We start from the raw sequence: 26,490 nt of genomic DNA, 5'->3' as shown, positions 1-26,490 counted from the left end.
TTGTGAAAAATCATTCTTCATGCTGTTACAATGGCTTACAACCTTGCAAATCTGGCCACTGCTAAAGTTAGTTACATTAACAGTGGCATATTACTATCTAGGTCTTATTTGTATAAAAAGTGCAAATTATTAAAAAATACAGTGAAAGGAACTGTTTCTTCTAAAAACGTGAATTCCTTATAAAAATGGGGTCAACCAATACATAAAAGTTGACTGTTTACATATAATTTGCCATCTTGTCTATGAAAACTGTCAGGCAAGTGTATGCTATAGCTTGAAAGGCAGAGAAAATAATTTTCTTCTTTACTTCTGAAAGGCCATTACTGTCTCAAACATGTCGAGACCCCCTTCATTCATCAAGGAAGTAATTAAAAAACATATGACATAACAGTAGCTGTTATTGTCCCTACAACCAAATACTCTGATTACATGCTTTGTTTCAGATTTCTGATGAAATTCTGATTTCTTCAGCTGTATTCAACAGTAATCGCTACAACTCTCTTTCAGCCAATATAATACAAAGAAGAAAAAAAAACCCAACAAACCACACACAAGAAATAAGAGCTCTTGTACAGCACTATGCTAACATTCACTCCGGAAGCTGTACAAATCAAATTGAGATGTTACCACAAAGTAATTTCTTCAAACCTTGATTTTTCCTTTCAAAAAAGAACCTCTGGAATCAATAAAGATTTCGGTTAAAAGAAAATAAAAAAAATCAATGGCACAATTTAGCCAAAAGTCAACTTTTCAAACTAATTTAAGTAACTAAACTGCAGCTACAAAAATAAAATCATGTAAGTGTTTTATCTCTTCTACTGCTAGCACAGCACTTTTAAACAGAAAGGGGTTTTTTATTGATTTTATTCCCATGAATCTATCCAACCCAACATGAAATTGTAGGTTTAATTATCTCTGCAGCCACTGTGTTTTTCAACTGATTTTCATTTTTATCAAGTTTGCCTTTCAGTCAAGTTGATGTGAAATCCACTAGCATCAATTCGGACCTTTCTATCTTGAGATCAGTGGTCGACACGAATCTCCTGAAGTTAAACACAGGGAAGCGCAAAGTCCAGTAAGTAAAGCCAGACTTGTCTGAGTGGTACCCAGTAAAAGGAGGAAAGACAATGGGCACAAAGTAAAGTACAGGAAATTGCATTTAAACGTAAGAAAAACCATTCTCACTGTGACAGAAAAAACATAGGTTTCCCTCTGGAGAAAGGTTGTGGAATCTCCATATTCAAAGATGTGCAAAACTTAACGGGACACAGTGCTGAGGACCCTACTCTCACTGACCGTGCTTTGATGATTTCCAGAGGTACCTTCAACCTAACAATTCTGTGAATCAAAATATAAGCTGATACAAACCACACTAGCAAGTGATTATTCATTTATTCATAGCAGAAACATCAATTTCAAGCTGCGTATGTGGGTATTCATGACAATCAGGGGCTCAATCTGCCACTGACTGTGGATACTAAGCAGTACAGGCTCTAAGGAGGTTAACAAGGAGGTTAAATTAAACTCTCACCAAGCCATTCTTTTTTTCTTCAGCACAAAGGTACCAAAACCAGTTTTATGCAACATCCTCAGACGTATGACAACAATCCCTTAGCTGAAAAACGCTGCTTAAATAGTTCTGACCAATTCAGAATTAACATATTTAAAAATAGTCACTAAATAAAGCTGAGGCCAAAACTCTGGGAATTGCAATCTGCTTGCAAATGTTTTGAGTAGAACAAGAGCCTAAAGGGAGCTACATCACGATGAATTAATCACTTCCTCTAAGAAAGCAAACAGGGTCGAGAATTTAGCATTTCATTCACACAGGATTTTTGGTGTTTCTAAATAAAATGTGTTGTGTTACTATTATTTACCCATATTGGCTTGTACAAGGACTTCATTACTATAGTTATGTAAGCATATAAGATATCTGACTGTCTAGGAATTTTTTTTTTTTTTTTACCTAAAGAACCTATTTTACTGAACATTTGAAGCAAGTCTGTATTGCAGAGTTGCTACTTTTTTCTAAGAAAGCTTCAGGAGATAATCCATTCAGAAATCATTTACCTGGAAAGCAGATCAGAATCCAATGCTATGGGTTTTACTGCTGTTGCAAAGCTATATTTACATCAGAATGGACTATCGCTTGTTGAGCTGAGATATGAAATAGCTCTCTGGGCACACCCTTTCTCTGTACAGAATATGGCTGTGGGCATTCCTTTAGCAGTTTAATATTAAAAAAAAATATTTTCTTGTGACTGCGCAATAAATAGTCAACAAATGTGAAAGAGAAGGCAGGTGAAGAGCCCCACACTCCAAGATCACTATGCTATGCTCCCCTCAACCCTCTCTACAATCACAGTTCACAACATTCATAACCAAACACAGGAACACAAGACAGATCTGTGGCTGGATGCAGTACAGCGATATTTCTGACTGTCAGCTCAGTAGTGTCTAGTTCCTTTACTTTGTTTGTCTACTTACTGCTCTGGTAACACAGGAACATAAGCAAACACTTAAGATCAGATCTAATCAGGAGGTTGACCCAGTTTTGGCAACGGGTCAAGACTCACTCATTAAACTATATTCATATAAACACATAACACTTTTGCAGCACTTTTTCGCTTGCTGCTGGTGGCCTATCCTCATTTATACAGATGAATTCTGCGTCAAAGACTCATGCCACGGGCCAGGTCTTTCTCCTTCTGATTTAGAGCTCTGTACCCAAAACTTGGTATCACCAACTTGGGAAGATGATCTGGATTCATATTTTAAGTCAAAATCTTCACAGCTAAAAGCTTAAGGAAAATAATTTCAGACAGCATTTGGAACAAGACTTGGATTTCTATGAATTTGTGCTTCTAAAACATGCTTTCCTTGATAGCTGTTTTTCCTATCTTTTATAGTATCCCTCAGTTTCCACCTCTTCATTCCCTAAACTGCCTACTAGTCCTCCCTCATCATACACACAAAGTAAGCTCAACTCCTTCTCCAGCTGCAGAAATCTCCCCGCAGTCCTGGTAAATGGTGCTTTAAATCAATTACCAGTCAGCATACAAATAGTCTAACAATATCCAGTAAAGTTGGTAGGTGTTCATTCTTGGTCAAAGGCTTCACCTGTTCGCTGCAAAACTGTAGCTTTTTCCATAAAGATCCTTCAAAGGATCTTACATAAAATTACTTCTTGGCAGCAGTAATTGAACTATTTGTAACTGACAGTCTCTTTTGTTAAATAAATCAGAAAAAGTAAAACTCTACCAGATACTAAGACCAGCCTTTCAAAGATTTCAGACCTAAGGAATGGAAATCTTCTTCAGTTCATTTGCTCCACTTCTAAAATTGCTAAGTTTTAAATACATCCTGAAATTAATTTCTTTGTTTTGCATTACAGAGTGACTTACAGGATTTTCAGAAGACTAGAGCATATATTGTGATAGCATCTATTTTACAGGGCATCTATTTGTCTTCAAACACTTGTTTTTCATAGCATGTGCCACAAGTGATACCATCTGACAGGAACTCCACATCTAAGCTTAGCCTTACATAGAAAACTTACAGTATGTACAATTACAACATACACTGATGATCACTCTATATCACTTGCCAACAAACGTATAAACAGGCTTTAAAAGAGAGTATCAGCGATACCCTGAGAGCTCTTAAAGCATCATCTTGGTCCTTGTGTTAGCTGGCAGTCAGCTCTCTTTGCACCAGTCCCCACGAACAGTGTAAGAACCAAGGGAGACTGTAACTTCTCACCTACTGCTGCTCATTCCAGCACACCATGCATCCCTCCCTCCTCCTCCTCATCATATCTAGTTCTACCACATAATTCTTTCAGACGTGATCAGATGTTTTCCAATGTTTTCAATACCTGGAGAGTCTCACAGTGCAGTAGCCCAACGAGTTATCTCCTGAACTCCTTATTAACATACTTGGTGCAAAAAACAAGCAAATGTGTTACCAATGATATACATAAGTACAGAAAGTGAAGTTAACATGACAGCAAAAAAACAAATTATGCAGCAAATTATTGGAACCCATAGTAAACTAATATTAAACTGTAGCTTAATAGAGAAGAATCATACTGACATGATAAATTCAGAGCAACCTGAAATGAAGCACCAAGCTCAGAAAAGAAATGTCCAATTAGGTGGCTCAAGATTAGATCAGAGGCAGCTATTTAGGATATCCTAGAGTGAACTCACAAACCGTATAATAACCAGCCTAATTTTAAGCTGCAGGAAAATCCTACTATGTAAGATGCTTAAAATTAATATAAGAAAAGAACTTTTTTAATTTGTCAGGAATCATCTATATATAGCAATGAACTGATGTAGTGTAAACGATACAAGAAGGCTTTTCCATCTTCAGTGTCTAAGAATCTATGTGCAGACCTGAAAGACGAAGTCTATTTCCAGACTGAATTCTGTATGATTTCAGCATACATGGCTTCCTGGCCAAACCTTCCGAAAACAGATAGAGGATAGCAGAAATTCACAAACTCCATATGCAAACTCTGAGTATATTTGTGTATTAAGGGTTCAAGAGTTTAACTGAGCTCCACTGTTCAAAATACGGGGAAAAAACCCAAAACACAGTATTTGACAGAACTAGCTTATATTTGTGACATTATTATTTATTTATTATTATTATTATTATTATTTATTATTATTTATTGACCATAAAGTAGAAAGAGAATTTGCCCCTTTAGTTCTCCCCCTACTTACAGCCACCTGACTGGTGATACAGCACCATCACAGCTACCTCACTGGTCATACTCTTTTCTTCTCCTTTGCCTCTCTGTCATGACCACCACTTCCTCCAGCAGCATAATCGTAGTGTATCAGCTACAGATTTCCTGCAGTTCGTTTGTTCCACTTGTAAAACTGCTGAATTTGAACATGCATCTTTTGCTGCTTCAATTAATGGAGAAAGAACACAGAGGGGTTGAAAACCAAATGCAGCATCAGCTGGTAAAGCACTAGTGTGGCTCAAACAAGTCATCGTTCTCTGTGAATGGAAGTTCTAACCAACTGTGATGGGTGACTGGCCGTGCATCTTCCATGCACCCCAGCATCCTTGTGATAGACACCTGCCAAGGATCTGGAAGAGAGTTTACTATCTAACCAGAGAAAGACAACAAATAAACTTTTTGTATCTCCCACTCCTGGGAAGTAAAGGTTTAATCTCCTATATGATAAAGGAATGGGCATGTTAATCACTTCCAAGTATTTTAAAACATTTCCCTGTGCTTAGGAAAAGAACTGAATTTTAACTGGTGTGCAACTGAAATCTGGACTTGTCATCATCTCTTAAAGCTATAATGTATGACTGATTTAGGGACAACAGCTACATCTGGTATTGTCACTGTGTGCATCTCTCCCAGAACTCTTTAGAGGTCCTGGGGCAATCTTCTCCCTTCTTCCTTTGCAACAAATGTAAGCTGCACCTCATCAACCCTACGTGCTTTACAGAAATGTGAGCTCTCATATGGAAAACATGCTCAGTATTTCTGTCACCTTAATTAAACACATACTTGACATATAGTCTTCTAGTCACAAGTAGAATCAGTCTTCCTAGTGCATGAAAAAACCCTGATGGTTCGTAGGTTGAACACATTCCCTGAAGAAATTTAGATATATTCTCTAAACAAAGATATTTACCCGATTATAGCAATGGTAATTTGAGACTAAAACACGGACTAGAAAGCTGACTTTCTCCCTCAGGATTGCACGGTAATCGTAAAAATTCTAAATTTTGTCACCAAAATAAACTCAGGCCTCCCTGTCCACATAAATACCGGACAATCAAATACTCACTGCTTGGCTTCTAGCCTATATACAGAATGGCACATTGTGAAATCTTCCTTGAACTGGCAAATGCATAAAGCTACTTAAAGTAACAAACAACTGATATTGAAAATAACCCTTCCGATTTATTTTCCGGTTTTTAATCATGGAATATCTGGTCTACCTGGAATTGCTCCACTGGATCTAAACCTGGTATTCTAAGCATTTATTTCCCATGCACTTTCTCTGCACAATAACACACTGGGCAATAACTAAACTTAACAAGACGCTTCTGCATGATGGTAACTTTTCAACCACAAATATTAAGAGTTAGATATTATTGATTTTCAGATACGTAACACTACAGGACTCTAGGTTCATTGTTCTGTTTGTGCAAAAATCTTGTCAGCCTGATGCAAATGTCAAAATTACATCAGTCATGAGATAAAAAGGAAGAAATCAATTACAAAATGCTTTCTATCCATCCCATTAGTGTAATGTATGCCTACAAATTCAGTGAGCTTTTCAGCTACCAGCTGGCTTATCCCATTAACTGTTCTATGTTCATTCACCATATTTTTCCTCTCATCAATGAGTTTTCATGTGTTGCATTCAGTGAAATACTCTTTATTCATACATTGCATTTTTCACCCTTTGGTATGCTGGGTAATCTTATTAATTCCACTTATTAATTCCAGACAATAAAAGGTTTATACTGATTTCTGCATAATTTGTTCTGTTTGCTTCATTAAATACACTAAATCATTCTGTCTGTGTTTCCATCCATTTGGTTGTTCATGTTAATTTTTTATCTGTTGCTTGCTGCTGCTGTTTCAATCTTGCTGCAAGGAGAGAAAAATGGTGAAGGGTCTTGTATCAGTCCATCAGCAGTTGCATTATGTACCTTCCAGCGCTCCAAGGAGTGATCTGAGGAAACAATGTATTCTCACTTCTGGGGCACATCAGGAGGTTGAAGTGGGGAAACTATGCCAAAAAAAAAAATATACAGCAAAAGGCAGTTCCCATCACGCTTCACCAAACACAAGAGAAAGTTTCTTCAGAAGCTCACCACAGAGATGGCTGAAATCCTCCACTCCTTACTATGGTCAGCACTTTCAGACGGTATAATTGGCTTTCGGACATTCAGAAGCTCCCACTATTCTCAGGGCCACATTTGAGAGAGACTTGCTTCTTATTTGGATAACAAGCTTGCAAAGTACAGCCAGAAAAGACCCTGAAGAGTATGTGTGCTTACTCCACGTATCTTGACAGGTTAGGATACCAAGAGGTATCTCCAAGGCAGGCTGCCTAAAGACTCTCTGCAAGATAACTCTATAGAAGACACACAAGAAGGACATGGGCAAGAGGAAGAAATGCTGCATTTATGATCTTCCTAAACGTCATTCTTTCAGTGATGTATGGACATAGAGAAGCTGCATGGTATCTTCACAGGCAGTAGCTTTAAATAGCGTAAAACAGCCCATGGATTACAGAGCCATGGAAATACTAAATATGGAAAAACAGACCTACATTTTGGAAGCATTTTAGCCAGAATAACTACATATAAACCTGTGACTCAGGAACACCTCTGAGCTACTGGACCCAGGCAGGAGTCTTGGCTCCCTACCCCCAAATGTTGGTTCCCTCAAACAAGATATACTGGCAGTTCAACTAGAAAAGAGGCAAAATATGCTCCAAACAACCCAGAAGGTCCAGGAACTTCTTTGATCCAGTAGAACATGCACTACTGGGTGAATTTCAATGGAGTCATTGAATGTTGGGTTGTGCTTGTGTAGATTCTATACCCAACTTGTTGTTATAAAATGTTATCAAGAGGAGTCACCTAACTTCAATAGTCTTTCCAGAAAAGGACAGCAGAAGACAGAGCTAGGAGGCAGCAGCCTCGAACGAAGTATGCCAGCTCAAAGTACATTTTCAGCAGCCACTGCAGGTAGAGTTCTGCTCCTCATTCAGAGGAGGTAGTAACAGCAACACTGTCTTCACGTGGGTCAACCTCCTGTTCTGATTTGGTACAAAATGCCTCAATTGTTTCAGGCAACTATAGTTTGCATCGATCTGCAAGTCACTCTTTGGCTTTACAAAACAGTTTGTGCTCCATACATTTTTCTTATTTGTATTACATGCACTCCTTGGCACAGGGAGATGAAAGACAGGGTAATTTAAGCCAAGAAAATCATCTGTGCTGTAATAAGGAGACCGCACTCTCCTTCAGGGCACAAGTTGACTCTCAAAGTGGAAGACAGGTGGTTCACAATATTTTTATTGAGTACACAAGGTCAGGTCAGGCCATCTGGGTGTGTCAGTACTGTCACTCTTGTTACACACCCCTGCACTACATTCTTAGAGCACAACATTCACAGCACCACAGACTTTTTTGTTAAAGGCCTCATTTTGCATGGATGAGGTTTTAGATCCTGGTATAACAAAGCTTTTGATTGACAGCCTGTCCAAGGAATGCTCTAAGAAAAACTGTTTTGAAGATGAAAATAGCTCTTTATGAGCTGCCTAGCAGCTTTTACTTCTGTTTTATTTTCTTCACGTGTTCAAGTGAAGTAGAAAATACCAAACTGCAGTGGGTTACTTGTAACTATCATTCCAAGAGAAGTGCTATAGTTTATGTCAACTCTCATCCTCCCCTCTTACATTTCTGCAGCCATGAAAATAGAAAAAAACCCACAAACAAAAAAAAATTTTTTTGGTGCTGCTTCATGAATTTCAATACAAACAGAGAAAGGATGACAGAAATCGGAAGAACAAAACTCCTTCATTTTACCTGGCAGCAAACTTATGCTGAAGGAAGGGAGAAAGGAGGCAAGAAAAAAATCTTGGACTGAGTTTATGGAAGGAAAGTTTGCAATTACCTACGTGTTAAGAAGGTAGAAGGACAGCTTTTTAAAACTGAGATAAGAAAGTAATTTTTCACAGGGAGTGGGAGGTAGAGGAGGTATAGTTCATAGATTACACAAAGCAAAATACTGAAAATGCAGAATTATAGCAAAATTTCCGAATATGAATTATTATATCCTCCACATCCTCATTGCTTCATACGTCCAGGAAGGCAGTATAATGTTGTGTTTCTCATAATATTTTTCAGTTTTCACTCTTCAATCTAGTGGGGGATGAAGTAACAGCAAGAAACTAAATATATTATCACAACTATAAACTATTCTTGATAAAATAATACTGAGAAACCTGATTATTTAAATAATTTTGCTACACAGAAGGAGCAGAGGTTAGCATTGTAAGACTATCAAATTAAAGTGGTTTCCTTCTCCATTATGAGACTAAAATATGTATGGATTTTAAGGCTTCAAAACACAGTATTGTCAGAGACTTAGATATTAAAACATCAGGCTTCAAACAGCTAAGTACTTCAAACAGCTGCAGAATTGCCTCACTCTAGAATACACTTACCAACAGATAAAAATTACTGCATATATAATACCTTTTCATTCTTATCACATTGTAATAAAAGGCTTTATAGTCGGAAATATAGTCAACTCAGCCACATGCTAATATTATATTAGTCAGTGATGGAGAAAGCTGTTCTCATAATTTTGATCTAAATACACTGGGCCATCATTCTGCTCCAACTGAATTTTGTGTGAGCTGCAGTAATGTAACTCAGTGCTTATAAAACCAATACCAGTTAAAAGTAAAACCCCAGTATGCATTCTATGGCTGCCCCACTGGCACAGGGACAAAGCACCCTACTGTGTGACAAGCAGTCTTGGTAAAAGAACTAGGATGGGTGCCAGAGCTAAGGAGAGCATGCTACGCATACAGTGTTTCTCGTTTGTGCCAAAACAAAAGCACTTTGGGTGTCTTCTGCAACTCACACTTCGCAGCCTCAGAGTAAACCGTTGCATTTTAGTAAAGGAAAGTGACAAACTGTAACACTTGCTGAGGGCTAATCTCTAGATTGTAGTACATCAGTGTATACATGCACTTATTTTAAGCCTTTGTTGTTATACATTGACAAAATACTTAACCCAGAGGATTGCAATTAATGTGACAACCAGATCTGAAGACAGACTACAAATAGCAATAAATACCATTTGTTCTAAACAGCATACAATAGATTCTGCTATTGTCTCTTTAATGTAATCGAAGCTTATAAACAAAATTTGAGACAGCTAAGTTGGTTTATTGTTTAGGACTATAAAGCTTATAACATACCCACAAACATCTACAACTCCCCTATCTGTTTTTGGGACTCAAACAAGAAAATGAGCAAGATCAGCTCAGAATGTCATTCATCTCATTACCCAGCTTGTTTGCAATATATAATTCTGCACAATTAGACAATTTGAAGTTATTACTTTAAAAAAAGACCAGAAAAACAAATTCCAGAGATATGACTTACTGGTACTCAATTGGCAGTTCTCAGAAACAGAACAGCACAAGGCAACAAACAACACTGGCTAAAAAAACAAAAAAAGCTCACAGTAATCAAGTTATTTTACAGATGAAAAGAAGTTTTATCAGACACTTGACATAAAACACTCTAGAAGTCAGCTCCTCAAGACAGAGAAAGGAACCTTTGTAAACATCTGAGTTAATACAACTAATTAAATCAGACATCTGAGTTTTCATAAAGCCACCTAAACATCTGTCAGAATACAGCATAAGCTAGGAGTAACTGATGAAACCATCAGACCCAGATTGAGGACCACCTCAAAGCCAAACAGAGTGACAAGAGACTGTGCTGTCCTAGGAGCAGACAAGGAATCACAGAAATTCCAAACATTGCCAAATTTACCTCTGTTTCCTGTCCACCTGCTCCTCTAAATAAGATACTATTGATACACCTGTTCCCCCATTACATACTACCTCTGTGCTGTCACGCTGACAGAAAAGTCAAGACTTTCTACCTATTCTCCTCTGCTTGCTTGAGCTGGGAACAGAGCTACCATTTACTCCTGCCCGTGCCCAGGCAAAGCAGTCCAGTGGCAGTAGACATATGAACATGGAAGTATAAGAACCCCTCAGAATCAAGATCCACACAGACAAGGATGTCTTTACCCACAGCCAGCAGTGGATACTGTCAAAAGAGTAAGAAAACAGGGAATGAAAGAATCATCCCTCTACTGGCATATTACAATAGCTTCTAATGCTATAGGGGCTTCTTGAACCTCACACTTTGTACTTCGTTCATTAGGATCACGAGCATCAAAATGCTGCAACATGATGTCTGTGTATTCCTTTCTATCCCTTCCACCTTCAAGCATACAACCTCCCATGAAGAAACCTTAATGATAAAAGCAGTTGAACTGTCTTTGTGACTTGAACTTAGGTTTAATAGATCTAGTACTTGAAAGACATTAACTAGATCTTGTAAAAAATATGCAGGTCAAACATGCCTTGTCACATTTCATACTTCAATGCAATATAACAAAATAAATATTTACTATATAGGCAAAGGTTGCATACAGAGGTCTGCATTAGGGAACAGATACCCCCCTCAGAACCCCACTGTTATCTTTAACCTTGAATAGTGCTTCACTCTGATAGTCCTGCTATGGCTTGCAGTGAAGTCAGGTGGTTCTCAAGATAAGGAAGGGTCACAGGCGCACAACTTTATTTCCAGAAGGAAATTTCTGGCAGTGGTAACCTAGGACAGAAGTTCAGGCCCCTCCAGCAAAAATCAGGTTCATGATCTAACAAAAAAAGAGCAATTCCAAAACACAGGTAGGACAGCTTTACAAAAGAGGAGCTGCATTTAAATGAACTTACAGGAAGAATGGATACTTGGAAAGCTTTTTCTGCCTTCAGACACCAGATCTGGATCACCTGTGCAGTGCATTTCAGAGTTCATTACTCCATCTGGAAAGCAGCGGTAAAAGAAATCGGGACGCGGTCTACAAAAAACACCATGGATATTAAAAATATAAAAGCTGTAGTAACAAATAAACCTCAAAGTGATTATTACATTTACTGCTTATTACATACAGAGTTCATTCCTTCCTGCCTTAACACAGCAACAGAAATCTCAGAATCATTTAGGTTGGGAAAGACTCTTAAGATCACAGAGTCCAACAGTAAACCTAACACTGCCAAGTCCACCACTAAACCAAGTCCCTCAATTCAAGGTCACTTTTTTCACAAGCAGGCTCTCTCCAGGAAGCTTCCAGTGCAGCATGCAAGTGGGAGTTGTCTCTGAAAACGAACGTGCAGGGTTACTCTTGCCTAGAGCAATCAATCTTGCACAGCATTTCCAGTGACAGAACAAAGTAGTGTAGCAACCCCACAAAGTTGCACAAGTCTTGCCAACACATCTAGCTGAAACAGGACTACAACTTAGGCTACAAGTTCGGCACCAAAACAACCACCAAATTCTAACGCCAGTCTTGATGCTGACACTCTATCTGCATTGAACAAACCTCCGAGTTTCTTTTGACCCTGCTCTGAGCTGAATGATAGCACGTAGGTTTGACTGGTGTCATTCTGATCCTGAGCTAATAAACCATGTAGAGAAGCAAGGCAAATGACCGCAGACTCAGAGACAAGCTGACAGAGCAACTAGTTGGCTTGGAGTGCAGGCAAAATGAGCTCATGTCTGCCTGAAGAAGATGGTGCAGACATTCTTAATTACATTTCAAAAGCACTCTTAAAATAAAAGTGTCAAGTACCATTATTGTCAGGGCATCAGTACTCTAGCAGAGAAGGTTCATCAGAAACCAAGCACAAATACTGCATCCTCAGTGCTGCAAAACAGGTGAAGTTGAACAAACGCAGCACTGGACTGTATTAATTAGTGTATGAATTCAAGTCAAATAAATATTTTTCAGCTGAAATTATTACAGATTTTGATAAAGAGCCAAAAAATACCTAAAAAAATTATTTTCCAGAGAGTTTTGTTTGCTAGTATTTTTCTGAGCCCCTCATTCAAGTTTATGCTTCTCTAAAAAATGGCCTACCTAGGAGTCCACATATTGCTTAGCTCCAAGGTTTGTTCTGCCATGGATCTTGACGTTACCTGGAAATACCACACTCAATAATATGCTTCACACAAAATGCAGTCACTGGGTTATATAGAGACTCAATTGATTCCTATTTAATCAGACTAGTGGCACTGGCATCTAAACTCCCACATGCTATGACTCTTCCCTTCTGTGTTGCCAATTTAATGAACTGATTTCAGCTCACAACTTTCCTTTCAAAGTCCTCATTTGTCTGGATCTGCCAACCGGTCAAAGAAATAACAAAACACAAGGGCATAGATTCCTACCACAGTTGGATGTCACATAATGAAGTTGTACAACACCTGCACCAGGAAAAGGACAGCTTCACAGGGGCCCGTTCTAATTCTGCATGCTTTGGAGCAGCAGCGATCTTTTTATTAAGATTTTTTTATTATTATTATACATCTTTTTATTAAGATATATTTGTCAATCTGTCTTCATTTCTCTTAACAGTTAAAGCTATCTTTTATAATGTGACAAGACTTACCTTCCCACTATTAATTTAATAGTGTTTGTGCAGACGCCATTCAGAGCTAGAGCCAAGGAAACAGCTACAAAACAGAATGAACAAACAGAACAATAATAACCTAAATACCAAGCTATAAATTGCAGCATTACAGCATTTGATTTACAGACTGAAACCTTTACTGGACTGAAAACTGAACGATCTTTGCAGCCTACTGGTTTTCTTATTACCCAGACTAAGGACAGACCCTACAGCAGCATAATAATCACATGACTTTTTTCTGCTTTTACCCTTGAGAAATCTTACTTCCTTATGCAAAGCCAGTTTTCCTATCATGCCATTTGCACAGGCCTAAATCATCAGATGGAAACAATTATTAGAGAATCAAGTACCATGTTTATCAGTTTTGCAATTTACTAGGTTAAAATCTTACGCTCTTTGTGTCAAGGAGAATTCCTGTATAGACCTATATGTAATATATATTATACATATGCATGTGTGTGTTTATGTATGTATATACATATATGTACGATGCAACTAAACAGTCCATTTTCAGGCTAAATAACTGCCTTTTGGCTAAAACTAGAATTGGATTATTTTTTTATTTTCCTTTCAAAAGGATGTGGATGTTTTGACTAAAAATCTTGACATTTTCCCCTTACATTTGCTTATAATAAACAAGAACTGTCATACTAGGTATGACTGAATCATCTTTTTTATTTGTACTTGCATGCCGAGTCCCTAGACTTTCTGAAGAACCTCATCTAAAGCCCGTGGCAATCTCCGCCTTGAGTTCAGTGGCACTTGGATCCAGTGCATACATTCCTTTTAGATTAAAACTGATTTAATGTTCCAGTACACACCGTAGCTCCCTGTTACAACACAAGAGCCACTGAATTTTATTTCCCATCAGAAAAAAAACCTATCAGGCAAATCTCTGATTTCCAGGAGAACAGTTACAGTAATACAACTTTCGATTATGACAGCTACAGGAGCTATTTTCTCATTGGACTGCTGCCCCAGATGCTACACTTCAGCAGCACTCATCCTGTCCCCATAAAATCTTTGCCTGAGGATATTATAGATCATAAAAATGTGTGTTTTAGGATCTATTTTTCTTTAAGTTAAAAAAAACCTGAGGTCCTCCATCAAAGCAAGAACAAGGGTTTTCTTAGACTGCAGCAATAGCTGCCATCAAAAATAAAAGAACAAGTCAATCCTAGAGACACTGATACTGTTCAAAAAAGTCTTCCACTATTAACACCTATGTTCACAGTGACCACTCAATCCCATGCTCTCTTTTTCCTCTCAATTGTCTTCTCTGTTATTTATGGTGATTGCACGGTGAACTGAAATTTTCCACAAAGTCAAATGCATATGACCAGCAATGTCACAGCACTACATTCTCCTTTTTAAAAAATGAGACATATAGACATATCTGCTTTCCGAGACATGCAGTAAAGTTTACTCTTTCCATTGAGCTTTGTCTTGATTGTTCATTGCATACCTGACTGAACCATGCCTTCAGTGTTGCGTATTCCGTACAATGGCAATCCAAGGATCAAATGACAGTGTGAATGTAAGCTGATAAGGAAACTGCATTTGCTCTCGTTTTGTTCCCTTTAGGAAAGATTCATACTGCCCACCAAAAGTCATATAATCTAGTCAGTAGAGAGATGTAGGCACTTCCAAGGGAAGGATTAAAGGCACCTACGTTAGGAAGATAACTACTCCTTACCCTAGATGCACTGAATCACCTTCTTTATACTAATAGCTCTATAAGCAAAGCATTCTCACATCACTTTAACCTTTGATCTCTTCTACGTATGATACCTAAAGAAATTCACTATTTGGGGGACTTCCTGATCATTAATTATGAACATTATGTGCCAGATCTCAGCAAATCAGTAAAGCTCCACCACAGTTAATGAATTTTTATATCAGCCTCACATCACCAGACACATTAACATACTGAATCACATTAATGTACAGTACACTTGAACATAATTAAGCTACAAGAAGTTCCACACATACTGAACAGGGATACCCTGCAGAACAGCACAACAAGGCTGGTGTTTCCTTAAAGTCTGGGTAGCAAGGAGAATACTGGGGAAGCTGGCAAGTTTTCTCCTGGACGTTACAGAGGGAATCATAACAGAAGGCAGGAACAGCAGAAAAAATGAATGTCTCTTTAGAACAAAAAGGTGAGAATAAGTGATGGAGAGACTAATCCAAAGCTCCTTTCCTTCTTAAACAATAGAAAGTGAAACTCAGAACTGTGACCATATGCATTTTATGAATCAGAGTTATTTCTACTGAATGGACTTGTCTTATAGTAATATTTTACTGACGTTTCAGAATTTACTACAAATGACTGGCAGCAGCCAAAACAAAACTAGGATCTTTTCACACTTGTGTTAGAGCAACTGGAGAAAGAACAAGCTACAGGAACCCAGCCTTGTCTAAAAAAAAATTTTCAAAAGCAGATACATAGTGCCATTTACATCCTATCTAGCTAAGGTAAGGCTGAGTATTGGTTTGACCTTACGATCTAAGGGCCAATAAATTAAAATGTAAATTAGTCAGTAAAACAGAATTTCAGAATTAGGCATATTTCAAACATACTGCCAACAAAACATACGCAGTTCTTAGTGCTTCAAAGTATCCTCTGCCACTGAAAGTGCTTTAGTCAATTTTGGTCTCTGGCACTATCTATGTAAGAAGGATCTGGGCATTTATCACTAAAAGATTTCAAAAGATAGGCGCAGCCAGAATTAGCTGGAACTGTTTAAGGCTTACCATCCCCATTGTCTACCTGCTCCTCTGCTCAAAGCTGCTGCCCACAACTGTAATTAGACCTCCCCCATAACACAGCCATAGCAGTTCACAGTCCAGGATTAAGTGCACATCCAACTCCACTGACAGTTTAAGATAGAACATCAGCTTGTGATTAGAAAAGCTGAGCCACAAGCACAGATTTTGCAATGGGGAACAGTAAACACCAGGAGAAGGGCAGAGAAAACAATGAGAGGAGTAATTACCTACACTAAGCAGCAGAGTCTCTCAGGACTTTCCAGTCAAACCCTTAATTTAGAATAGCTGCAAGTGTAAATAAAAGGTAAGTAATAGACTGGCTGTGACAGAAAAATACATATCTGAACAGACTCTCAGATGGTCTTGTCTTTGCTGATCGAATTCTGGCCCTTGCTAGCTCTATTGTGGAATTAAGGCACAGAATTTGTACATTTAGAAACACACATAAAAACAAAGGCTTTTGTGAGATGGCTTGCAACTATAACTGCACTGAAAACTACTGTAATGGACTGTAATGGAGACAGGTTTTCTTCAAGGCTTAGACTACAATTGGAATCAATCTCTGAGAGCTATCACACATTTTCCATCTTGAAGTATGACATACATTACCTAAGAAAGCCTCTTTAATTTCAGTCTTGTCTGTTCGCCGGATTATTTTCACCACAAAAATGACTGCTAGTGGCGTAAGGAACGAAATTGCCTGTAAAAGATAGCAAACATCATGTGTGAGAGCATCAATTTCTTTTCAGTCCAACTGATTAATAATTAGTTCCAGTTAGCTCCATTTAAACTGGAAGGCTGAATGATCTTTATCAAACTGCTGACCTTAAGCAAAGTGGGATGATTTGTCTTTGCAACTACAGGGCAATGAATACATTAAAATTGTAATACAACTGTGGGTTATAATTGATTTGCAATTGCCTGGAGCTGTATTTAAAATGTCAGCTTCGTAAATGAAAAAGCAACAGTCTATAAGGTCCACAATATTCATACACTGATCCATACAGATCTTGAACATTTTTTCCCACATTAAGCATTGCTCCAGAAGGCAGCCCATCCAGGCTGTGCTCTCAGTAAAATGCTATTCAACATAACAGACTCCAGCACTAACTTCCTGACATTTTAAAAATGCTCTTTATTTTACTTTTTGTTTTCTTTTTGTCATTCTTGAATGCATTGAGAAGATCATGTCTTTATGATTCTTTCATTTATAAGTGTTTGGATGTGGAGCCAACTGCTTGATTTGGTTCAAAGACAGAAGAACAACACCTGAACATCCACAAGTATACTCACTGGTTAAACAGAACCATATTCTTTTATAGTCAGTGTTTGTAGGACAGGATTCCTCCTACAAAGGACCTGAAATAGCATCTGCACATCAATGCACACACTTGATTTCCAAGAACAGCATCTCCATTATCATAGAGCAACTTGGACTATGGTTGATGATTCACTGTAAATGTGCCAGTTATCCCAAAAGCATCCTACTTTGTGCAGTGTCTACATACTGCAGTCTGTCCTCCCAGAGCAGGTATTTATTGTCTTTCTCCAGAGAGACATATCAGTTTCTCCCAAGCATAATACCAGGGAGTTTTTCATTAGTAGCTTGCCATGGAAACTATGATTTTGTTGCCAGCTGGTCCTTCCATCATCCCTTCTGTCTCAGACCATCAGCTGCAGAGGTAAAAGGCAGTTTGTACGCAAGGTAGCCCATTTATGCTTCTTGCTGGTTCCGGTCTAAGTTAACCAATTCCTTCCTGGAATCTACAAACCTCTTCACAGTCACATTTGTTCAAAACCAAATCAAGGTCTTTCAAAAGCATTTATTCACTTGAAGAAAAGTGAAAATTACTGTTTCTTTTTTAAACAAGGTGAAAATTAAGCTGTATATGGCACAAGGGGCGCCTGGGCTTAAGCAAGATTATGCTATCTTTACTGAGGCTGAACAGCTCCTTACTTCTTAAACAGCCCCACTGAAATAAAGAACAGAGACAGGACAGTCATGTTATGACAGAAGACATGCGACTGTCTTCTTTTTATAATACAGATTAATCCCAGTCCTCATTTTATGCTTTTAGAATACCTGAGTAAGGAACAACATGAAAATGCACTGTATTTGTTATTTTGATAGTGCATCTTGGACCAGATTCCCCTCACCTGTGTTTGCAAAATATTATCTAACTCAGTGAGGCATGCAGGTTAAAACACAGCATGGAGTCTGCTCCCCCTTTGTACATTTAGAAAGGCAGGCACCAGGTTTTGTGCAAAAAGTAGCACCATTTCTACTTAAAACTCCCTTCTGTCTACACTGTGCATGAGATTCAAGTTAGGATGCCAGTGCCATGTTACTGCTCCAGAAATGTTCACTTCTCTCTATCCTCAGCAATAGTTTAATTTCTGCTTTCAGAGAGAGAGTGAAATAAAAAAATGGTTAAAGCAAAACCTGGAATTATTAGTTTCATTCTAAAAAGTAAGGATTGCCACCAGAAAAGAGGAAAGATATCTGCATTCCATTGTTGAAGACCATGTAGAAATATAGCCAGGCTGACAGGCTTATAGTGATGGTGTGATGGAGTTAGAAATCTTTTGAACAAGCAAGAGCAGCAGAAAATATCAACAAAGAATAGAATTCAAGTGCCAGCTTGTTCCAAACCACTTCACAGTCAGACTTCAGAAATCTGGTAAAACTGCAGATTTTCTCATATTTCACAAGCATATAGATTTTTGAGAGAGATGAAGAACTATTCATGTTTGCAGTACATTGCTGTTCCTTACACAAAAGCATTAGCTGGAAGGTGTTTTTTATTCTGCAGCAAAATGCATATATAAAGAAAGTTTGGCTTGCTAAAGACTCCTTTCTCTTTATTTTGCAAAAAGATTCTGTATGGCTCATATCCATAACAGATTTGGCAACAGTCTAATGAGCAATACTGTCCTCAGATACATCTCAGTAATGTCTTCTTTTCCAGCAATGAAATATTCCAACATTGCCTTGCTTTTGTGAAACATGGTCAAAATCTCTCTCATTCATTATTCATTCTGGCAAGCCAGAGATATGGTAAAGTTATAGGGACTCCCACATACTTCCATGCATTCAAGGGAAGTTGACAGTACCTTACACTTTCCAAAACAAGGAGTATCTACTGATAGAGAGACAGAACAAGGCTCAGGCCTTTCCAGTCCTTGTGGCTTGCTTGCTGCTCATGCAGAGGTCAGCTTTGTCTAATTTGGATCTGGATTTGGAGTATTCACAACATTTCTCTTGAATTCAAAGCTCTCAGTGTATAAAATAATCCAGCAGTTCATAAACTCTTAGCGATTGCTTTGTGGTACACCATAGCCATATGTTTCAGTATCAGAGTACAACATTAGTGGCAAGAAATTCTTTACGTAATGAAAGCTTGTGATCCATCCTAGAGTTGGATTTTTCTTCTTTTTAATTAAAGAAATAAAAAAAACATTTAGAAATTACCTACATTTCGTAATTTAAGAAGCTGTTCACTGAGTTAACTGAGTTGTCAATGGTCTGAGCCAGAAAGAGAACACAGACGATACAAACATTACTGAGTCAGAGCTGCCTGGAAGTTCCACCTGCCATAAAGTATACCAAAAGCTGGCTCTGTGGGAAGTGGTTAAGAGGGAAGTGTGCTACATTTACTTCCCAGAATCGTGCTTCCCAGTGGATATTGCCTAGAGAACAGAGGCAAGACTAACAATTATCCCAACCGGTTTCAAAAATAGTTTCACCACCACAGCAATCCCCTGGACAATGATTCACTATTGGTCCTTGAACTCTTCAGTTATAAACACAGATCAGACAAACCAAGTAGCAAGGTAACGCTCAGCATAAGGAAAAATGGCAGAATTAAACTCAGTCTTCCCTAGCACAACAATGTAATGTTTAGTTTTGGGTTTTTTTGTTTTTACACAGCTGTCTTCCATTCCAGGAAAAACACATGTTTTTTACCCATCCAGGCTGAAAAAGTACTTAATAGACGACTTCTTAATGCAATATAAACAATGTGTTGGTGAATTTAAACCCAGGCCTTCAGCTTCTGTCTTAGAAGGCTGGGATATATTCACAGAATCACTAAGGTTGGAAAAGACCTGTAAGATCATCAAGTCCAATCGTCAACCCAACCCCACCATGCCCATTAAACCATGTCCCGCAGTGCCACGTCCACACGTTCCTTGAACACCTCCAGGGATGGTGACTCCACCACCTCCCTGGGCAGCCTCTTCCAATGCTTCACCACTCTCTCAGCAAAGAAATTTTTCCTAATATCTAATTTAAACCTCCCCTGGCACAACCTGAGGCCATTTCCTCTTGTCCTGTCGCTAGTCACCTGGGAGAAGAGACCAACACCCACCTCACCACAACCCCCTTTCAGGCAGTTGTAGAGAGCGATGAGGTCTCCCCTCAGCCTCCTCTTCTCCAGATTGAACAGCCCCAGCTCCCTCAGCCGCTCCTCATCAGACTTGTGCTCCAGACCCCTCACCAGCTCCGTCGCCCTTCTCTGGACATGCTCCAGCACCTCAATGTCCTTCTTGGAGTGAGGGGCCCAAAACTGAACACAGCATTCGAGGTGCGGCCTCACCAGCGCCGAGTACAGGGGCACGATCACCTCCCTACTCCTGCTGGCCACACCATTTCTCATACAGGCCAGGATGCTGTTGTCCTTGTCACCTTGTAAATAGGAAGTATGCTCCAGTTTTTCCTTACTCAGTTAGAAAGTTTCCCTAACTGAAGGCCTGAGCCTTTTAAAAAAAAAAATTGAAGACAAATTACATTGCTGATCTGCACTTACTCTGAATTCAAGCTCCTAGTCTGAAAAGTAAAACCCTGGCTTCACTGAAGACACAGGAAAAGATGCTTTGACGTAAGGGTACTAGGATTGGACCTCATCTGCCATGCCTATTCCTGCAAAATCTCCACTTTGACTGATGAAGCTTTTGTCAAGACTGACCTACTTGTTTTTAATAGCCTGAACTATACCTGTAATTTCTTAGCATTTCTGTAGTGGTCTATCTTACTGTCTCTTGTAGTTAATACATATAGATTATTATGATTGTTAATCATTGCCATTGAAGGTTATCAAAACAATGAATTTTGATAACCAGTCAAACCATCAAAATCAAGACAGCCAGTCGGCATGTCAACATCAGCTGTGCTGGGGAGAGACAGAAGAACGGTGACAGCAGAGCAGCTCTATGATATATTAAGTACGCTCCCAATGACCTCAGGATTGTTGGCAGAAGCTGAAACAAAGGTTTTGTCTACGTGAAAAAACCCACCAAAAAATACTTGGGGTTAAATATAAATCTCAGTGCCTAACATGCCTAAAACAAATCAGATTTCAAAATTTCAGCACTTAACCTACTAAGAGCATGGCAAGGTTTTGTCAGGTCACCCAACCAGCTAATTCAAAAAGCTTCTCTAATCATTTCTCTAGCATCCCTCTAACTTAACACTGGCTTAAATCTCAAACTGTAAAATCAGCATTCCTAAATTCAGTCACCTGGTAATGCTGCCTTTTAGAAACTCCCCACAATTTCCTGTGTTTTGCCATTTTGGACATTCCTGGTTTGGAAAACAATTGTCATTAGAACAAAAAGGAACATCCTACACTTCTGAAAGGTTTCCTATTGCTTAACAAATGAAAGTGTACTTAGTTTACAGCCATCAAATGACCAATAAACCTTTAGTACTTACAAACATAAGACGCGTAGGTATGTTGTCTGATTGCACCAAAGGATTTTTATACAGCCAGATCTCTTCTGGTTGGATAACCCGCTGGAATGGATCCAAAAATTCTGTAAAACTGAAAATAACAATTAAAGATATATATTTTTCACAATTTGAAACGATGACCAAAAACCCCAGAAGAGTCCTGCTGATTTAAAACTTCCCCCAAAGTTAATTATGGTATAGCATTCATGAATTATCCTTATAATACATTGCTATCCCACCTCACCACTTTTCAGTAATACAACCTTCATAAATATACACTTAGGAAAATGATTTTTAAAAGTCTATATTCTACAACTTTCTAAAAGTTCCATAAACTTTACTGTGGAGAATAAATTGTCTTTTTTTTTGTGGGAAAAGTGTGCAAAGAATATTGTGGGATTAGAAAAACCGCATGTAGCAGATGCTTTACACTAAAGAAATTATATACCAGGTATCAAATACAAAATGTGTCTTTCAAACATCAAGATCCAGACTTTGAAGTATGACAGCTGTATTTGCAGGATCACAAAGCAGGAAGAAAGAAGTAGCCCAGACAATTCCTTCTACTGACAGAACAGGTAACTTTAGAGACTATCTCCAAAAGAGACTTACTCGTAAAACAGGGTGGGCTCGCAGAAACACATTTTTCCTTTTTTTAAATTCCCAGTATTTTGATTTGGCTGTCAAGCTTAAGAAGAATCTAGCTCTGCCAGGAATGTCTCATTCTACCAAAACTGACTGTTTTAATTTCATTCTCACGTCATATAGCGTGCTCAAAGAAAAAAAAAACCACCAACCAACTAAACAAAAAAACCCCCACAGTTTTGTAATTATGTTATTTTGAAATGAAGAGCATCAAAATAAACTGTTGAGGTGACATTGTTATAGAGGAAGTAAATTATTTGTGTGGGTATCTTTTGTCCAGCACTGAAAGAGGAAGCAGGAATTGTGATCTATGACCGTAATCAGAAGTTTCAAAAGCTTTTCAGGACTACATAAATCGCCTCTCTTAATTTAAAACATACTGCTTTTTCCACAGTGTCCTTCACTACCCTTTAACTCTTCTTAGCTTTGAAGTGATATCAGACTTCCTAGGAAGTTTTGCCTTTACTTTACATTACTCATTTCAGGGCTAGTTTACCAGGACTGAAAGAATGGCTGCTGAGAGAAGACACAGGGACCAGTTTTATGCAGATTGGTCTTACCCAGTAAGTCAATGGAGCCAGAACACAGCGGCCCAAAGCTATTTTTACTGTAAATTTCCCAAAGCCAAGGGCTTTAAATCTCCTCAAAACCAGGTTTTATACAAGTAACAGCTACAACAATTGACTTTGTAAACAAAAAAAGCTCAAAGCACTTTTTAAAGCAGAGTAAAATTAAACCATACATAAATTAAACCATACATATGCAACTCCCCTCTGTGAAGACAAGTCCACAGATCTAGCCAGGTCAACAATTTCCTAAACAACAAGCAGCTTCATCCAGTCTTCCAGGTCTTAGGAAATCCTTCTTTTTATCCCTTCTGAGGACTGACCAGCTGTTCTTTGTTTTCTCACTGTAGTCTACAAACTCTGCATTAGCTACAGTCTCCCACATCCCCAGCACACACTACCAAAGACCCTCTTTACCTGAGCAAACTCAGACTCCCACTAGACAGAAGGTAGCAAACTCTCTGTCTGCTCCAAAGGGCCCAACCAACCTCTTCTTCCTAAAGGAAAACAACAAAATCTGAGGACCAAACAAGTCAAATACAGCCTTGCCACTTGTACTGATAGTTATGTTTCCCTTACTGACCTACATGGACAACTAGATTCTTCTTGAAACTTAAGGAGTCTAGTACTGCAAGAAGAATATTTACTACTACACTCAACTTCTTCAAATCCAGACTCCAACCCTGCTCTCCAAAGAAAGTGTAAGGTGAATCTCAGAAGCGTCAAAACACTTTGTTTCAAAATGAAAACTTAAATCTTTTTTAGGTTTAAAAAACAATGGCTTGTGCAAGGCATGAAAGAGGGAAGCATTTCTAAAGACCACCATTTCCAGGAAATAAAACACCTCATATATGAAAAATCTATTTTACAATTTTTCTCTTCAACTAGACAAATAAAGGTTGATTTCTAGACAATGCAAGCAACTTTGTTTCCAATTTTCAACTGAGAGTCCTAAAGTATATTATTTTTACTTTCAGTCTTTAAAGATATTGACGGCAGCTAGAAGAAGTAACTGCTGGTTGAAACGGTTCTGTTGCCAAGTAAAGTCATAGGCCTGGGTATGACATCCAACACGTCACCTGGGAGAGTTGAATAGCAAAGTTCACAGCTATACTGTCCAGGACTTAACATTTGTTATGAAGATGTAATACAGGATCCATGGCCAGGAGGTAGTTCACCGCTCTCATCTACACATAAATAAATAGGTAAGCTCATGCATGTCTGGGCATACAAGAAATTAAAGAAGCCACCTGAGTTTTAATGACTACATCTTTCAGCCAGTCACATCTTTTCTGACATACTCCCTCAGGTATCTGCTGGGCTGATGACTGTTTTGAGGCAGTTCTCAAAGCGCTGGGACTGATGGATACACCAAGGAACGCCTTGGAGCAGAGACACGTTCTTGGACACATCTAGGCCTTAAAGCATTTCTACTAACCAAAGCAAAGAACAAACAATACACAAACATTTATGCTTCAAGGTCATCACAGGATATCTGTGCACTTTTGGAAAATGTGTCACATTAGACCAGAGATTTAATTAATTTTACATTAGGACATTTGACATCATGAGCAAATGCCAGAGTTAAAGGTTTGGGGCTTTTCTTGTTCTTTTCCTGTCTCCTTGTTATGTAAGAAAACTAAGATTAAAGTATAGTTGTTTAAATCTGAGAAATTAAACAAAAATGAAATTCATAGTTCTCACAGGAATCATACTATGACACTGCAAATGCGTGCTAAGTCATAAAATTTAATTCCTTTAAGAGCAAAATAACACGTGCTAAAGAGATGAAACTATAATAAATAACATAAATACTACGATTCCAATTGAGGACTAATTTTCTGATTAGTCACTATCTTTGAATTCTTCTAAAGAAAGATTCATTTCAACAAATCTATCAATGACAGCAATAATTATTATAATTATTATTTTATTTTATAACAGCAGTAGCAGTTTTGTATCCACTACATATTAAATCTGGTTATGTACCCATTTCTTCCTCTGACTTGTGTTCTGAATGTCTTCCAGGAACAGTGTTCAAATATGCTGAAACATAATGCGGAAAAAAAAAGTTTGCTGAAAACAGGTAAAATAATTTCAAAATCTCTACTGAAGGAGGAAAAAAAAAATAGATGTAGAAGGTGGGAGATCTTGTCTGTATGAACAATGCAGAAATACAAAGTAAACAGTTAAAGGAAAGAGACTATATAACAAGAAATAACTTTTTTTATCTTCAGAAAAAGCTCAGCTGCTAATTAAATTTTTATGCCAAGACTCATAAGAGAACAATTCTCTTCTTTTTTTGAAGCATCACTGATGGGCGACTGGATACAAGATTTCACTAGCTTGAAGGCAATTCCCTTTGTACTCTATTAAACAATCATGAGGACATACTGGTTTCTAAGCTGCCTGACACTTAGTGATTTATGTTCCTTCGTCCTAACCAAAAATAGTCTATTGCTATTCATAAGCCAGCACAAGCTTGTTTAAATGACTAGATGTTATTAGAAATGAATGTAGCCCTTGGATAAAGAAAACTGGTTTCTAGACATTTTCTATTATGGTGGAAAACACAAGCTCAATCATCTAACGTCCCCTGGTAGCAGGTGGGCAACTTAGGAAGCTTACTTCGTATTAGTACATGAAATCTTAGTATTAGCTTTTTAGCCTTAAACTTTCTGCATGTTTACATATTCATCCAACATTTTTAACAGTTTAACAAGCAAGATTTTGAACACTTCAGCCTGATAACATATATTTAAGGCATAAAAGGACTTCCATTAACGTCAAGAGCCTTTAAATGTGACTTTCAAAGCAACCTAAGGGAAACAGGAGCCCTAATTCCATTAAAAACAGCAGTGAGGAACAGGTGCCCAAGTACCTGAGGTTGCTTTGGACATCCCAACATTACTGCCTACAACACTACACTAAATAAAAATGTTTTTCTTTCCTGAGGACACAAACGCTTCCAGGTTACATTAACTTCATTACCATTTAAGAGCATGTAGCCCTTTAAGATAATTTCTATGCAAGCACCACATCACAGACCGATCAAGGTAAAAGCACGCAGTACTTTTGTGATAATATGGACTAATAATGTTTTTTTATGAAACCATTCACTGGGAGTGAATGAATCAAACATTGCATAAATAGCCTCACAGAGTCTTTGACCTGTGCTTCCACCATGGTCTTCCAACTCCCATAATTAACAGCAGGGTACTGTTTAGCAGCTCACCTTGTTGTTTCAAACGCCGCTTTTGGTAGCTACCATTCGTTGGCATTCAGCAGCATGAATCAAGAAGCAATGACATTTGGAAGTTGCTAAGATCAGAGAAAGAGCAATAAGCAGTACTGCACTGGCAAAGTTGGTAAGGTAGAAACCTTTAAATGTTAAGAATAGAAAAGTACGTTCCCAATCTAGCTACAAGAACAGGACAGGAATAGGATAGATGGGCCCCCATTATGATTGTATTATTGTGTCCTGTTA

General features: G+C 38.2%; 1 protein-coding gene across 1 annotated transcript in view; it reads right to left on the bottom strand.

Moving 5' to 3' along the window:
- The window catches only part of PLPP4 (phospholipid phosphatase 4), a 61,844-nt gene that overhangs the window by 19,982 nt on the left and 15,372 nt on the right, over positions 1 to 26,490 (bottom strand). Inside the window, exons 2-5 of the mRNA XM_059821318.1 lie at positions 21,775 to 21,883; positions 16,671 to 16,761; positions 13,269 to 13,332; positions 11,553 to 11,677 (exon numbers count right to left, since the gene is read on the bottom strand). Of these exons, the coding sequence (XP_059677301.1) occupies positions 11,553 to 11,677; positions 13,269 to 13,332; positions 16,671 to 16,761; positions 21,775 to 21,883 (389 nt within the window). The remainder of the gene's footprint in view (positions 1 to 11,552; positions 11,678 to 13,268; positions 13,333 to 16,670; positions 16,762 to 21,774; positions 21,884 to 26,490) is intronic.

This window comes from Gavia stellata, chromosome 9 (assembly GCF_030936135.1).
Source record: "Gavia stellata isolate bGavSte3 chromosome 9, bGavSte3.hap2, whole genome shotgun sequence".
In the NCBI taxonomy this organism is placed as follows: Eukaryota; Metazoa; Chordata; class Aves; order Gaviiformes; family Gaviidae; genus Gavia; species Gavia stellata.
This window is presented reverse-complemented; position numbering and strand designations above follow the sequence as displayed.